This window comes from Amblyraja radiata, chromosome 25 (genome assembly GCF_010909765.2).
Source record: "Amblyraja radiata isolate CabotCenter1 chromosome 25, sAmbRad1.1.pri, whole genome shotgun sequence".
NCBI classification, from domain to species: domain Eukaryota; kingdom Metazoa; phylum Chordata; class Chondrichthyes; order Rajiformes; family Rajidae; genus Amblyraja; species Amblyraja radiata.
Window position 1 is genome coordinate 30,945,876 of NC_045980.1, and position 17,248 is coordinate 30,963,123.

Consider the following 17,248-nt stretch of genomic DNA (forward strand, 5'->3'; position numbering starts at 1 on the left):
AATTAAATAAATCTGCCCTTTATTCTCCACATTGCTTCATTACAAGTTTGCCAGCAACGCCAGTGACCTGAGACACCAGACAACAGTTTGTGCCCAGTTATTGGCAATAGCACGCTCACAGCAGGAAACAGCAAATATTCTGCCCATCTTAGGCAATTGTATAAAAATCAAACTGCAGAATAAGGAAGGGCTGAAAAGAACACGCAACTAAGGACGCAGATCTGTTCTGCACGGGAAATAGATGTCCTAATCGGCATCAAAATGAATGAAGTTGTTAACATTGTGCAAGTATAAAGAATCAAAAGCTAGTGCGAGTTGCATATATCATAGATGGATGAGTTAAGCCAATACAATCCATCTCAGCTGTCCCACACATTACAACACCTTTTTAAAATCATTGCCTTGTTTCTCAATTGACGACGGTTCTCTGGTCGTCTGAGTAATATTAACTCTGGATTTCAATATGCGGGCACCGTACTTGAGGCGGGAGACGTTAGGGGTTAGATATTCCATATCTTGTGTCAAAAGCATATGAAACTAATTGAAAACATGGAGATGGGAATCAGCAAAATAATGAAATTCAGATTTTGAAATTGGCCAAGAGACCAAAGAAAACCCCCAAAGCCGAGTGGATGTGTAGGTTCATACAGCGCGGAAATAGGCCTTTAGGCCCAACTAATCCTTCCTGCCCAAGGTGCCCATACTTGCTAGTCTCATTTGCCTGCATTTGAAAACCGCACCATTAATGAAGGCGCTAACTGCAGAAGGCCAATGTGCCAAACACCACATTCATCGCCTTCTCAATCCATGATGCCACGTTCAAGTAACTGTGTGCATGTAGTCCTTGGAATATCTGTTCTACAACACTCCCCATGGTCCTACCATTCACTACGGAGGTCCTATGCTGGTTTGACTTCCAAAAAATCCAATACCTCACTTATCTGAATTAAATAACATTTGCCAATCCTAGTCAGTGACCTAGCTGATGTAGGTCCTGCTGTAATTTTCAAAAGACATCTTCACCATCGACAATGCTATCTACTTTGTCATCTGCAACTGCATACGAGCAAACTGATTGCAATAGGATCTTTAGCCCACTAGGTCAGTGCCCAACTACAGTATACCATTCCGTCTACCAGCACTTATTTTATAGCATTTTCTACTTGTAATTGAAACACTTGTCCCGATACTTGAATGTTGTGAAAGTACTTGCATCAATCACCCACTCTGGCTGTGTGTTGTGGCTTCTATCCCATACATTGCCTGAAGAAAATTCCTCCTCAGATTCACTTGAAATTTACTCTTTCCCATCTGGTTTTGGACATCTCTACTGGGAAAAGCTTACTCCTCCCTCCCCTATCTATGTTCCTCATACGTGTGTACGCTTCTCAGATAAGCTGGAGAGCACATATCTAGGCCATTTCCACCGATGTGGCAATGTGCCCCCTTTATCTTTTTTTTCCAAACTCCTCATTGCGCTGCCCATCCCCATCTCCAATCTTCTCCAGCCCTTTGCATTCTCCATCTCGGCCGTGAGGATTTAAAATTGTGATGCTTATGTGGATAGAGTTTCTGGAACTGCTTCTATCTTCACTCCATAACATCTGCCTCTTTAATCTAGTTAAACATAGAAACATAGAAAATAGGTGCAGGAGTAGGCCATTCGGCCCTTCGAGCCTGCACCGCCATAGTTCTTAGTTACCTGCACTGATCATGCCCCTGCAGTGCAGACTGCCTTTGCGGTTCTTGGGGCATGCTGAAGTCGTACCTAAAATACAACTTTTCTTGCACTGACAGAACCTGGTTGGTTTAATGGGCTGGAAACATTTCTGAACACTTTGTGCATTTTTTAAAATCTTTTATTTAAATAAAAATTATTTTTACATTTATCAAAGAATACTCCTGGTACAGTGTAAAAACAGCAGACGCTTAATGTTAGGAATCCTGTGAGTTTGTTTGTTCTTCGATGACCTGTTTGACCATTTCTGCAAGTTTCAGACGATCGACTTTGTCATTGAACTCTCTGCCTGGAAAGACAAATCATAGTCATTTTTATTAATTACTTATTAAACCATTGAAAACATTAGTGAGGCAGTGGTGCTGGTTTCCGACGGGGCACGGTGACGGACGCACCACACATCTCTGTCCTCCATTCAGCTGGCAAGCTCCTCTTTTGTCTCTACACATGCGTCTTCCATCTATGTCTTCAGCATCGTCTTGATTGCCGTCTCGGGTCATGTCTCCCATGGGGGTGGGTTCCCACAGCACAATGCTGGCATTCTGGGTGGCCGTGGCAGTGACCAGTGAGACTCATCCACCTGTCCTTCTTGGTCAGAGGTGGAATCTCCCCATAGAGCTGGGCGTTGGTGATGTGGTGCCCCCAACTGACTTTTCTGAGCATACGGGTGTAGGTACCATCGAGAGACTTGGACAGTGCTCGAGAGTCCATGTCTCACACCCGTACAATAATATGGTCTTTACAGTAGCATGGGAGAATCTCAGTTTGAGATTCTTGACATACAGTGTGGAAAATGGTCCTATGGTCCAACTTGACCAACATGTCCCAATTACACTAGTCCCTCCCACCTGCCTGCGTTTGGTCCATATCCCTCTAAACTTGTCCTATCTATGTATCCTCCTAATTGTTTTTTAAACATTGCAATAGTCCCAGCCTCAACTACCTTCTCTGGCAGCTCGTTCCATGCACCCACCACCCTTTGTGTGAAAAAGTTACCCCTCAGATTCCTATTAAATCTTCCCCTCCACCTTAAACCCATGTCCTCTGGTTCTCGATTCCCCTACTCTGGGCAAGAGACTCTGTGCATCTACCCGATAGCTAGGTCCTCGAGTCCTGGCAGCATCCTCGTAAATTTTCTTTATGCCCTTTCCAACTTGATAACATCTTTCCTGTAACATGAAGCCCAGAACTGGACACAATACTGTAAATGTGGCCTCACCGTTGTCTTATGGAACTGCAACATGATCACCCAACCTCTATGCTCAATACTCTGACTGATGAATGCCAATGTGCAAAAGCCTTTTTGACCACCCTAACTACCTGTAACACAATCTTCAAGGAAATATGCACCTGTTATTAAGGGGTGAAATCACCACTAAGTAATTTTCTTGATCACCAAGAGAATATTTTAATGGTTCACAATAGGGAATTTGTAATTTTGTTTCTGCGTCACCATCTCTTCAGGGACCACACGGATGTCTGGTGAGCCAATACACAATTCAACACAGAACATACAAATCTGACTCATTAATACAGCCATAACTATATTTGAAATTTCCAACACTGTTTCTCTCTTTTGAGTTCACTTTTTTAAATTAAAAATTGAGAGCAGTTTCATTTTTTGCAGACAAAAGAACGACTGTTATGATTAAAAAGGACAAAACATGAGCGGGTTATTCTTCCCGGCAGCTGGGATGGCAAGAGACCAAAGATAGACACAAAATGCTGGAGTAACTCAGTGGGACAGGCAGCATCTCTGGAGAAAAGGAATGGTGATGTTTCGGATCGAGACCCTTCTTTAGTCTGAAAAAGGGCCTTGACCCGAAACGTCACCCATTGCTTCTCTCCAGAGATGCTGCCTATACTGCTGAGTTACTTCAGCATTTCGTGTCTATCTTTGGTTTAAACCAGCATCTGCAGTTCTTTCCTACACATGGCAAAAAAACAAGACTGATTCCATTGAAAATGTGCCAAAAATCAAAGCTAGTGCTTGCAATATCATTCCTCAGTCAGATTTGCTGCATACCAAAGCAGCTTAAATTATTCAATCCAGATAACGTTACCATGGTAACAGGGGAAGAGCAGTAGATATTTATGCACTCTATTGTTGTCTTATTTGCATCAGTTAAAAAGAACAGGAAATTAGAAGTGCCAATATGTCAAAGAAATTGCCAGTTATATACTGTGACCAAAGCCTTTTTCATTAATCTCAAATGACACTGGGAATCTTTGGCATTATTTCACCCAACATGGAGACTGTCCGTGCATGGAACAAGTGGTTCAAGAACTATCTTGACAGCATCAGTCGACAAAGGCAGCTTTTAATAATCAACATGGATAGCTAACCCCACTCTAAAGTAATATTTTAAATGATCATTTCAACAGGAGCTAGAATCCTGTCTAAAGGGTTCGACCTGTGGTTAAGAATGTGAAATATGTAGAAACAAAACACTTTCTCTAGATCATTATGCTTCTATTCCTTTAATAAATCACAATATGGACTCCCATACATGAGACAAATGAGAGAAATCACGGCACAATCGACAGGAAATGCCACAAACAAAATGTCAATTCAATCACTTTCATTTGCTCCTTGTTTGCTCCACTATGGCTGTCCTGCACCCATGGTGCCAACAAAAATGAGCTATTTTAAAGACAATAAGCAGACCATGCACACAAACTCCTAAATGTCCCTGCCCATTCTCCTTGCTTTGATAAATACTTGGTAAAGTAACATTTTGTTCACTCCTTATTCAAAAAATCACTTCGCCACAGTGCCATTCAATGTTCATAATTCTCTGGGTTAGGTAGGTATTAGTCTAGGTGCTATTATCAGGCAACTGAATCATCCTACCACAACCAGAGAGCAGTCCCGAACTACTATCCACCTCATTGGTGACCCTCAGACTATCCTTGTTTGCTGGCTTTACTTTGCACTAAACGTTATTCCCTTATCATGTACACTGTAAATGGCTCGATTGTAATCATGTGTTCTCTTTCCGCTGACGGGATAGCACACAACAAAAGCTTTTCACTCCAGCTTAGTGCAGATGACAATAAAGTAAACTAAGTAGCCTTGGCATGTAACTGAATGGGTACCAGTCGAGTTGTCAGCTTTGTCCCGGACGAAGACCCAAATCTTGATGGCAGCAACTAAAGCCTGCGGCCACAGGGCATAATTCCCTCCCGTTCAACGAATGGTAGGTGACACCGACATTTATTGCCAGTATGACATTAATAATTAACCGAATAACAGCAAATTTTACAGTATGACAGTAAATAAATATACCCCACCTCACAATCCCCAAACTCATCATAAACCCCTCGCACAATAAACCCCAGAAGCTATTCTCTCACCATTCCAGTTGAGGTTCTGCATTGTGTCACGCAGAAATTTACAGTCTTTATTGTATTTCCAAGCCTCTTGCATTACCTCATTCAGTTTTTCATCTTCATTCTCTCCTAGAAAACAGAATTTCAGTATAAAACCCGTGCACCGGACAGGTTGTTCTTTTGGTTCAATGTCAATCTGATCTTTTATTTCAGAAGAATAGGTGTGCACAAACCTCCTGTAAATCAACACAAAAATGTTCTTGTATCACCAGCCCCAAACATGTTAGTTGAATGTGCAGCCAAACACGTCACAGCTCCGCAACAAATAAATATATAACTGGCCATGATGAATCGGGCAAACATCCTTTGGGTCTGTGTGGGACTAATGTTGAGAATCTATAGCAATAGCAAAGGACTAGTGCAGAGGTGGGGAACCTGCGGCCTTAAGGGCCTTTTGAATGAATCCAAATTTTGTAGAACAAATCCTTTTATTTTTATTAATATATTTTATCGTCTTTTATTATTTTAGTTTTAATCTTAAAATGAACATATTTAAAAAGAGTAAAAGAAGATTCAACTAAATAATCCTCCCCGACTGACGGCCACAATTAAAACATTAGTAAGTCATGAAGGCTATTTTATTGCCACAAAAAGTTACTCGCTTTGGGCATTCTTACGGATAGAACACGAGGAAAAGATTTCTTCAACAGCTTTCAAGATAAATGTTGTGAAGTATATCTAATTGAAGTTTCTTGGATGCGGCCTTATTAGATTACAGCTAACTAAATGCGGCATTCCAACATGAAAAGGTTCCCCACCCCTGGACTAGTGCAATTTAAAAGCACTTGATACAACAGGCGAACCTCCCTTCCATCACAATAGTCATAGGAATGTATTGTTTAGTTTAGAGACACAGCTTGAAAAGAGGCCCTTCGGCCCACCGAGACCATGCCGACCAGCGATCCATGCACACTAACACGAACCTACACACACTAGGGAGAACTGACAATTATACCAAGCCAAAGATAGACACAAAAGGCGGGAGTAACTCAGCGGGACAGGCAGCATCTCTGGAGAGGAGTGGGTGACCAAGCCAATTAGCCTACAAACCTGGTCGTTTTTGGAGTGTGGGAGGAAACCGGAGAAAACCCATGCAGGTCACGGGGAGAGCATGCAAACTCGGTACAGATAGTACTCGGTCTCTGGTGCCGCAAGGCAGCAACTCTACCGCTGCGCCCATTTATCACTGTATTTTTTTTAGTTTTAGTCTGGAGATACAGCATGGAAACAGGCCCTTTGACCCACTGAGTCCAAGCCAATCACCGTTCACACTAGTTCCGTTATCCCACTTTCTCGTCCACTCCCTGCACATTAGCGGCAGTTTCACAGAGGCCAGTTAACCTACAAAACCTACACATCTTTGGGATGTGGGAGGAAACTGAAGCACCCAGAGGAAACCCCAGCGGTCACAGGGAGAACATGTCATCTTCATGCAAACAGCACCAGAGGTCAGGATCGAACCCGAGTCTCTGGCACATTGAGGAAGCAGCTCTATAGGCTGCGCCACTCAATAATAGCAGTAACAGTAAAATACAGTACATCTTTGATGTCTAGACCAAGTTTTTAAATGTCGCTGTAATACTTTTACATCAGAAGACAGATCTCAAATATTGTTTGATTATTACCTGGACTAACTATCTTCAGGAAACAAGCTCAAAAACCATCTCTCATACCCATTCTATTCAACTTAATGCATACAGATTACATGATAAACACTAAAAAGCACACTCCAGGATAGGCTCTGCTCCTGCTCCCATCTCTTGCTTCAAAGTGGTGGTTTAAGGATATTAATCAAAGTCACAATGTAAATTACTCAATATAAATGCCCCGGGACATGACTTTGATTAAGAGGAATGAGGTCAGCAGCAGCCTGTCCAATGTTCAGCACTTGATTAAACTGGACATGTCTTATGGTGTTTTGGTCTCCTACTGTGCTAATTAGCCTATAAGCAGGCTACACCGAGTGATCCACGGAATGCATATAGGAGAATCGAAGTGCACAAATAGTGTTGTAAATGCATTTTTCATTCTCCCTTACCATGCAACCCAACCTGACCCTTCAAAAACATAGGCAGCAAGAGAGAGACTGATAACAGAGGGGAAAAAGCCATTCTCGGGTCTGGTAATGCTTTCAGGCTTCTGTACCTTCTCCTGGATGGGTGCAGGGATGCATGAGGATGCAGGCCTCATCAGCAACAACGATGAGTCGGCCTATAGGGAGGAGGTCCAGCTCCTAGCAGCATGGTGCGCTGACAACAACCTGGCCCTTAACTCCAAGAAGACCAAGGAACTCATTGTAGACTTCAGAAGGTCTCGGGGCGGCACGCACACCCCCATCCATATTAACGGGACGGAGGTGGAACGTGTTTCCAGCTTTAGGTTTCTGGGGGTCAACATCTCAGATGACCTCTCTTGGACCCACAATACCTCAACTCTGGTCAAGAAGGCTCACCAGCGTCTCTTCTACCTGAGGAGACTAAAGAAGGTCCATCTGTCTCCTCAGATTCTAGTGAACTTCTACCGCTGCACCATCGCGAGCATCCTTACCAACTGTATCACAGTATGGTATGGCAACTGCTCTGTCTCCGACCGTAAACCACTGCAGAGGGTGGTGAGAATTGCCCAACGCATCACCAGTTCCTCACTCCCCTCCATTGAGTCTGTCCAAAGCAAACGATGTCTATGAAGGGCGCACAGCATCGTCAAGGACTGCTCTCACCCCAACCACAGACTGCATTTCGTTGTTTCTGTACTGTACACTGCACAATGACAATAAAGTTTGAATCTGAATCTGAGAATGAATAGCCGGGGTGGGACAAGTCTTATGTTAGCTGCATAAAGTGTTGATGGAGTCAGTGGTAGGAAGTCTAGTCTGTGTAATGAACGCAATGACACCCACAACTCTCTCCAACTTCTTGTGCACGGCATACTTTTAAATAAGTGTATTTTTTTACTCACTTTGTTTCATACTGTGGTAATTTAAATTCCTTCCACTGAATAAGGAACTTATTCATTGGAACGTAAGGAATCTAAGCATTGTACTCTATGTTTAATTCGATCATAGAAAACAAAGGGGTGGCGCAGCGATAGAGTTGCTAACTTACAGCGCCAGAGACCCGGGTTTGATCCTGGCTACAGTACGGGTGCCTGTCTGTACGGAGTTTGTACGTTCTCCCCGTGACCTGTGTGGGTTTTCTCAGAGAACTCCGGTTTCCTCCCACACTCCAAAGACGTACGTAGATTAATTGGTGTGACATTAAAAAAAAATGTAAATTGTCCCTAGTGTAGAACAGTGTTAATGCAGGGATCGCTGGTCGATGCGGAGCTGGTGGGCCAAAGGGACCGTTTCTGCGCTGTATCTCTAAACTAAACTTAATTTCTCTTGCCTGGCCCCAGTGAGGAGGATGCTATGAGAACTCAGGGTGACTTGGACAGGTTGGGTGAGTGGGCAGATGCATGGCAGATGCAATTTAATGTGGATAAATGTGAGGTTATCCACTTTGGTAGCAAAAACAGGAAGGCAGATTATCATCTAAATGATGTCAAGTTGGGAAAAGGGGAAGTACAACGGGATCTGGGGGTCCTTGTTCATCAGTCAATGAAAGTAAGCATGCAGGTACAGCAGGCAGTGAAGAAAGCAAATGGCATGTTGGCCTTCATAACAAGAGGAGTTGAGTATAGGAGCAAAGAGGTCCTTCTGCAGTTGTATAGGGCAGTTGAAAGGCCCTAGTGAGACCACACCTGGAGTATTGTGTGCAATTTTGTTCCCCTAATTTGAGAAAGGACATTCTTGCTATTGAGGAAGTGCAGCGTAGGTGTACAAGGTTAATTCCCGGGATGGCGGGACTGTCATATGCTGAGAGAATGGAGCGGCTGGGCTTGTATACTCTGGAATTTGGAAGGATGAGAGGAGATCTTATTGAAACATATAAGATTATTAAGGGTTTGGACACGCTAGAGGCAGGAAACATGTTCCCGATGTTGGGGGGAGGGTCCAGAACCAGGGACCACAGTTTAAGAATAAGGGGTAAGCCATTTACAACGGAGACGAGGAACCCTTTTTCCACACAGAGAGTTGTGAGTCTGTGGAATTCTCTGCCACAGAGGCCGGTTCTCTGGATACTTTCAAGAGAGAGCTAGATAGGGCTCTTAAAGATAGCGGAGTCAGGGGATATGGGGGAGAAGGCAGGAACGGGGGTACTGATTGGGGATGATCAGCCATGATCACATTGAATGGCAGTGCTGGCTGGAAGGGCCGAATGTCCTACACCTGCGCCTGATGTCTATTGTACGCAGTAGTTGCCTTACCAGCCTGCGGCAGAATACATTGGGCGATGACGTCCCGCAGTTTCTCCACGGCAACATTAGCGTCCTCGTCCTCATTCTCTGGGTCGTGAATATAGACGCCATCCTTGGGTCTCGTGCTGTAACAGAATGACGTCACGTTATGGGAGGGGGGAAAAGGCCCCTGCAAACAACAGGCACAATTAGCCAGCCAAATCCGAGACACATTTAGTGGGCTAAGACATTAAGCAGGCTTATTTTTATTTATTTTTCTTTAGAACAAAATAAAACAAAAATAGAGGAAGGAAAGATAGAAAGAATTAACAAAAAAAAGAAAAGCAATAAAAAAAGAACACGAAAAGAGCGACGGGAAAACTGACATTACCCATCTCGCCCCCACTACAAGTGTGCCATCTATCAGGCGATCGCGCTGTGGCACTGGTGATGGTCATTGCAGAAGTCCGTCGTCTGGATTGCCTGCCTCACCTGCTGGCTGAAGGAGGCTATCTGGAGGCAAACAGCCATATGAGAAAAACAACAATGGGGAACATTTAGGGAAATAATATTCTCTTTCTTTTTTTTTTTTTTTTTAATCTTCTTAAAGGGGAACAGTCTGCACTTGCATCAATGTATAATCCTAAATGTGATTTAAAAAAAAAAGGACATCCCTCCTCTTGGAAAGATCCGAAAATCCGCAGTTCAAATATTCCTCTTCACAGGTGCAACAATAAGCTGAATCTTCTTAAAACCCGAGCACAGGTCAGTTAGGTTTGATCTGACGATAATACGCCCATATGTTGTTTAACTCAGCGGCAGTGCAACAATTGTTTAACTCATTGGCAGTCCAACAAAGACGTCCTCATTGAGTTCAAACGCTTCGGCATTCACTTGTCGTACAAGCCTTGCCAAAAGCAAGCCAGAACTCCAGCACTTACGGTCATTTCTGGCTCTACACTTCCACTGATAGCATTTGTTTTTTTTGTTTTTTCTGTACACTTACTAGAATCTCGGCCTTGCCTGGTTCTTATTTTTATGCTTTTAAACCGCTAGTCAGACGGAGAAACCAGGATTGTCGCTTTGTGCAGCCTCGCCTGTGTTGAGACTTCGTGATGGTCCGTGTCAATAACTGAAATGACGGCACTATCTGGGAATTCAACAAGCCTAGAGTGAATTTTACTCTTCCATGGAGATCGCTGCTGAAAATGCCAACACGATACTGTAAGCAAAATGTCAAAACCATGAGAACGATCAGAGAGAGGAGCAAGAAACAACGTGTACCAATCTTTATAACGCTTCGGACTGCAATGTAATCCAAATGAACATGGTCTCCCTTTAAGGACCTGTTGCAGCATTGGCGAAAAAGCTGATTGAAATAAGTTTCAGAAAGAGTCGTTTTAGAATGACGTCCATTTCAAATCAATACCTGCTGTAACCAAAGTTTTGAGAGCTCACCCATGACTACCTGGGTAAATGTGGAGGTATTTGGAGGTACTGAGATGGTACTGAGCCATACAGATTAGGAAGCTCTCAAGTTCATACCTGGTCTGTGTGGATTAGTTCCTTGCCAGAGGCAGGAACTAATGGCTCCAGTCCCATGATTGGGGGAAAAGAAGGGGAAAGGGATGAGTACTTAGGGAGAGTGGGGAGGTGTGGGGGGGGGGTTTAAAAAACAAACTTGGTCAAGGTTCCCAACAGTGCTTTGTGTAACTGTCTGAAAGAAAATAGAAGGGGCATGGCTGTGATTCTTCCTCCTGCTCCCATGGTCAATTTGACTGCTGCCAGCACAATTCTAGCTTTCGCAAGAAGAATAGACTCTTGGAATAGGTACCAGGGACAGTAAACGCCCGTGCAACCATATCCCATGATGTGATCAAGCCTTGACGACAGATTTTTACAATAAAAAGGTTAAAAACGGTCAAAATGCTTCCAAAGCCTTTGATTTGTGCCCACTAACTTCCAAAGTAGTGCAAACATTTCCACATTTCAATGGTAATTAATAGTTCATTAGAAGAGCAAGCCATTGCAGCAATGTGGTAAACAATACTGATCTCTTGTTTAAGAAGGAACTGCAGATGCTGGAAAATCGAAGGTAGACAAAAATGCTGGAGAAACTCAGTGGGTGCAGCAGCATCTATGGAGCGAAGGAAATAGGCAACGTTTCGGGCCGAAACGTTGCCTATTTCCTTCGCTCCATAGATGCTGCTGCACCCGCTGAGTTTCTCCAGCATTTTTGTCTAATACTGATCTCTTAAACAGTACATTAGCTGCTTGTTAAATTAACTGCTGCATCTGCTTTTGATCTTTAGGTTTGTGTATCTTGGATGCAGTCACATATTTTCGCTGTTACTCATACAGGCATATCAGCCAGAAAGAAGCAAAGCTGAATTCTGATTTGCATAAGAAAATGTCCTTCTATTAAATTCCTTTGATAGGTTTCCTAATCTTCATGTCATAAGCATTGCCTATGTTTCTCCGTATGTTATCAGAAAACTTGTACACAATGAATTGAATTTAAATCTTGGCACCACTTCAGTTGTGCATCATTCATTTTGTAAAGGGAAAATGATTTACGGCCTGAATCTAAACTCCTTGATTTGTATTAACAATTTTGTCTTCTCAAGTACTTTGATTTAGAAAATTAATCCCAACACACTCAGACTTATCATGTTATCCAATGCTCAACTAGTTTTAGTTTAGAGCTACAGTGTGGAAATAGGCCCTTTGGCCCACCAAGTCCACGTCAACCCACACACTAGTTCCATGCTATCCCACTTTTTCGCATCCTACACATTAGGGGGAGTTTACAGAAGCCAATTAACCTATAAACCTATAAACCTGCATATGTTTGGAATGTGGGAGGAAACCGGAGCACCAGGAGAAAACCCGCGCAGCCACAGGGAGAACGTGCAAACTCTGTACAGACAGCATCTGCAGTCAGGATCTAACCCAGGTCTCTGGGGCTGTGAGGCTCTGCAGTGTGAAGCTTTACCACTGCACCAATGTCCCACAAAAGTGCCCAAAGCACAATTAGCGCTCAAGATGCTAAGCAATCTGGTGGCAATGACTTAGTCAAAATTTATAGATACTTTACATAGCACCAAAAGCACAAGGAAATGTTTGATAAGGAAAAAAAAGTTTTTATTTAGATTTTAGTTTCAATGATGCCCCCTACTTCCCCAGATGCAAGATGGATATAGTTCCATAGACCCATTCTTCACGAGCAAGACTAAAAGATGAGAGTCAGCAAACTATTCGACCACAAAAGGGCATCACAGCCAAGCCAGACCTGCCAAAAATAAAAGCATACTTCCCAGCAGCACAACCCAATAGTGGCAAAGAGCTGGATCTTTGATCGGTTTACATCTTCTTACTCATGGGATGCTTAAGCTAACTGCAGCACTTCAACTGCTGCCCTGTGCAAGATCAACTTATTCAGCATAAATAATCAAACCTGCGAACTTATGCTTATACATACTCTGCAGTACATCAGGTGCTTAGTTGAACAATGAGTACCTGCATAAATATTTTAGGAGATTCTAAATATAAAACAATATACAATCCTGATCTCAGCAAGGAATGTACTCAAACCAAACCACCAACCAATTCTGTACAATTCTTGATCTTGAAAAAAATGATACATATCCTCATGATTAATCCACTGGTAATTTTTGTAAGTCTGATTTCATCTGAGAAAGTTTATACTAAGTATTTCACTTAAGGGGGGATAAATCATCAATTGGCTCTTCACTGGATGCTATCATTTGTCCTCCAGATTTCACAGCACAATGTATCTGAACAAACTCATTCTGATTAGGAATAAATGGTAAAGTGGAAAAAGGTATTCTGGATGGGGAAGAGAATGGCAAAGGAAAGAAATACAAGAACTATCTAGGCACACCACGATCAAGCTATTTAATCAAATTGTAGCACAGAGGAACAAAAAAACATAGGAATGTACTTCAAGTTATTCCCTCTTAAAAAGGTGTTGAATTTGCTTTCAAATATTTCAATTAATGTTGTCAAAGAATTCTCACCTAATGCAGCGAGAAAGAACTCTGTGGTATATTGGGTTTTTTTTTTGGGGACAGACAAGTATTTAGTAATACTCCATTGTAAATATAGTAATACCTTATTTTAAAATTAAAATCTTCACACGAATGTTGGAGGAATTTTTTTAAACGGATGACAAAGATCACATCTTGTCCACTTGTTGATTTTCCACTACCCTATTACTCACTTTAGAATACCAAGGAAACTGGAAAACTCACAGATATTAAGTAACACAGCAGTAAAATAATATAACTGCAAATATCCTGGTGTCCAAGGCTCAGCATGGTATTCTTACTCTTTTATAATGAGTGCTCAAGTTGCTTGAAATGTGATCCCAACCTATTTGCTCCTCTGGGCTTAATTTTAGTGTAAATCTCTTAGGAACTTTGGCATAGCAATAGAACAGATGGGATGCTTTATCGTCCAACCCTGTAAATAAAAATAACACAGTGTGTCCACAATGCCACGCACCAAAGCAAAAAATCCACTGTAGATTAATCAACACATCTCATCACCCTGCACATTTGAGCCATATGCATTACATTCAGTACAACTTACCCAAGTAGTTTCCGCTTGCGAAGAATTGGGTTATTAACAGAGTTTAGAGGTTTAAGGCTCACTTTCAGATCCTGAATTCGCATACTGGCCAGCTGTTCTGCATGAGCCTGCTGGATCCCAGCAACCATGGCCTGTGATACACAGATTCACCATCAACATATGATCTCATTACAACACAACAAGACACAGGCAAAGGGACAATCCTATGCCGTAAACATATGCAACAACTACCATAGGCTTTCTGTTAGTCAAGGACTGAACATCGAGGAGAGCCTCCGATCAACTTCAGTTTTTACTTCAACTAGCTCTTACTTCAACTAGTGAAACAAAATAGTTTTCGATGAACCAATCACTTGAAACAAAAATGCAAAAAACTCTCATCAGGATTGCAAGACATAGGAGCAGAATTAGGCCATTCAACCCATCGAGTCAACTCCCACATTCAATCATGGCTGATCTATCTTTCCCTCTCAACCCCATTCTCCTGCCTTCTCCCCGTAACCTTTGACGCCCTTACTAATCAAGAACCTATCAATCTCCGTTTTAAAAATACCCAAAGACTCGGCCTTCACAGCCGTCTGCGGCAATGAATTCTCATCCCAAATTTCGTCACCTCAGGTTCTGATCAATTCTCTCAAGGAAAAGTTTTGAAGTTAGGCAAGCAGCAGATGTTTGGTTGAAGTGATACTCTTGTATTACTCATCAATTCTGCAGATGGATGCATTCACTGCAATTACAAAACCAAATCGCTCGTTGTGACCCCGTAGTTACAAATTATTTACCTTATCCATCATCATTTGGGAAGATGGGAGAATGTTATCTAAAGCCTCTGTAGAGTTCAGCCAGGTATGGTCCAGCACCCCATCAACATTGAGCCGCTCTTCTGGCATTACCTTCAGCAATCTGTGAAAGGAACCAATTTAATGCTGAAACAATTTTTTTTCTAAAAAGCGCACTAATTATTTCTATCTATTGGTAAAGAAAAAGCATATTCCATTCAGATGACCAAATTCCAATCAGAAAACAACTCTCTAGTTGTTGATTGGAAAGGTTTGCTGAAAGCAAGGTCCACTTGACAATTCATTGTGACACATTTTTCCACGTCTACAATAGTTCCTCAGACTAGTCCTACAGTAGTCAGCGCAGAGACCCAGCTATTCAACTCACTTTCTCACAATGTCCTTTGCCATCTCGGAAATCTGACTCCACTCTTCCTCCGGGAATTCAAAGCTTCCCGTCATGATCTTTTTTCGCATGTCCTTTGGGATTGTCCGGCTGTGGTGTTTGGAATAAAACGGTGGATATCCACACAGCATCACGTAAATAATTACACCCAGCGACCACAGGTCACAGCTCTGGGATAAACAAAAAAAAAAAAGTGTTTATGCCATTTGTAAAACAGATATGGAATGACATCTTGGGGTTTATTTGGTCAATTTGCCATGGTTCTATCTCAACAGTTGTGGAGCAACTGAGATTGCTTTCTGATCAATCAATGGTGCTGGCCATGAAACATGTAACCTAACAAGATTTTCCTCTAGAAAATTCCTCTTTAAAAGAAAAAAAATAAATCTATTGACCCTTTTCCAAGATCTAAAATGCATGAAGTTGACAGTGGGGACCTGATAACCAATTCAGTTTTTCAGTCTTTAATATTCATGCTTTAACACCCGACCATTATCAACATATCACCAGAATGCACCAGATATGCACATTGAACGATCATGTGTAAAATAAAAGCATTACCACAATTGGAAGTGAAATGGAAGTGAAAAGATAAACAATATATCCTAAGGCTACAACTGGTAATAAGATTTTTTGATGATTCAGATGAGATTTTGTAAAAAAAAAAGCCATTATAGAGAGAGAGAGAGAGAGAGAGAGAGAGAGAGAGAGAGAGAGAGAGAGAGATAGGGAGGGAGGGAGGGAGGGAGGGAGAGGACTCCTGGTTGTCCTCAGCAACGTTGCCATGATCAACAACAAGGCAAATATACATTGTTGGTACACAAAAATGCTGGAGAAACTCAGCGGGTGCAGCAGCATCTATGGAGCGAAGGAGATAGGCAATGTTTTGGGCCGAAACCCTTCTAACCCTCTATCTTTAAGAGTTCTATCTAACTCGGTGGGCCAAAGGGCCTTTTTCCGCGCTGAATCTCTAAATTAAATAACTGTATCGCTGGTTGCGCCAGCAATGGCTGCCTCACCAACAGTATGTCTGTCCCTCCCTTCTTTGTGTTTTAATAGTATGTGTTAAATGTATCTTTTTAGTGTTCTTCAGGTTGTTTTATGTGGGGGGTGGGGGGTGTTGGAGGAAACGTTTTCTAATCTCTTACCTTTGCGGAGCTGCAATTTTTTTCTCGGTATGGTATCTCCATCCGCACTGCGGCCTAACATCGAGGATTTGCCAGCCTTTGCTGGAGACCGACTTTTGAGAGCTCCACCGCGGGGAGCTTATGGGACTTTAACATCGCGGCGCCCGCGATCCCTTTGCCAGGGATCGACCTCGAATCGTGGGTGCTTGCGGACTTAACATCACGGGGCTCGTGCTCTCTGGACAGAGACCGACTTCGGGAACTCCAAACCACAGGCGGTGGATGTTTATGTTAACTTTTATGTTGTTGTGTGCCTTGTTGATTATTTTTCATATGGCTGTATGGCAATTTGCATATCACATGCATTAATTGGTACATGTGACAATAAAAGACCTTTGAAACGTTGAATTTAAAGGGAGTTGGAGCAGTGTCTGTCTGCATAGTTATGTATATAGAGAGTAGAGGCATAAAGGATTGTATTTATACATGTAGGGAGGAACTGCAGATGCTGGTTTAAACCGAAGATACACATAAAGCTAGAGTAACTCAGCGGGACAGGCAGCATCTCTGATGAAAAGGAATGGGTGACGTTTCTGGGGTCAAGACTTCTTCAGACTGGTTAGGGATAAGGGAAACGAGAGATATAGCCGATCATGCAGAGGGATAAAGAACAATGAATAAAAGATATGCAAAAAAGTAATGATGATGAAGGAAACAGGTCATTGTTAGCCGTTCGTTGGGTGAAAATGAGAAGCTAGTGCAACTTGGGTGGGGGAGGGATAGAGAGAGAAGGAATGCTGGGGCTACCTGAAGTGAAAGACATCAATATTCATATTGTTGTTGATATGTTATGTTCAATTTCACTGTTTTTTACGTTATGTTTTCCAATGCTTTAGAGAAACTTCCAAATTTT

General features: G+C 42.4%; 1 protein-coding gene across 2 annotated transcripts in view; it reads right to left on the reverse strand.

The window, feature by feature from the left end:
- Nucleotides 1-1,841: 1,841 nt before the first annotated feature.
- mapkapk5 (MAPK activated protein kinase 5) overlaps nt 1,842-17,248 on the reverse strand; it is a 41,178-nt gene continuing 25,771 nt past the window's right edge. For both annotated transcript variants that reach the window (XM_033043714.1, XM_033043715.1), the window contains 6 exons: nt 15,191-15,378; nt 14,806-14,926; nt 14,024-14,154; nt 9,440-9,555; nt 5,096-5,200; nt 1,842-2,027 (listed from right to left, as the gene is read on the reverse strand). In XM_033043714.1, the coding sequence (XP_032899605.1) occupies nt 1,936-2,027; nt 5,096-5,200; nt 9,440-9,555; nt 14,024-14,154; nt 14,806-14,926; nt 15,191-15,378 (753 nt within the window). In that variant the 3' untranslated portion in view covers nt 1,842-1,935. The remainder of the gene's footprint in view (nt 2,028-5,095; nt 5,201-9,439; nt 9,556-14,023; nt 14,155-14,805; nt 14,927-15,190; nt 15,379-17,248) is intronic.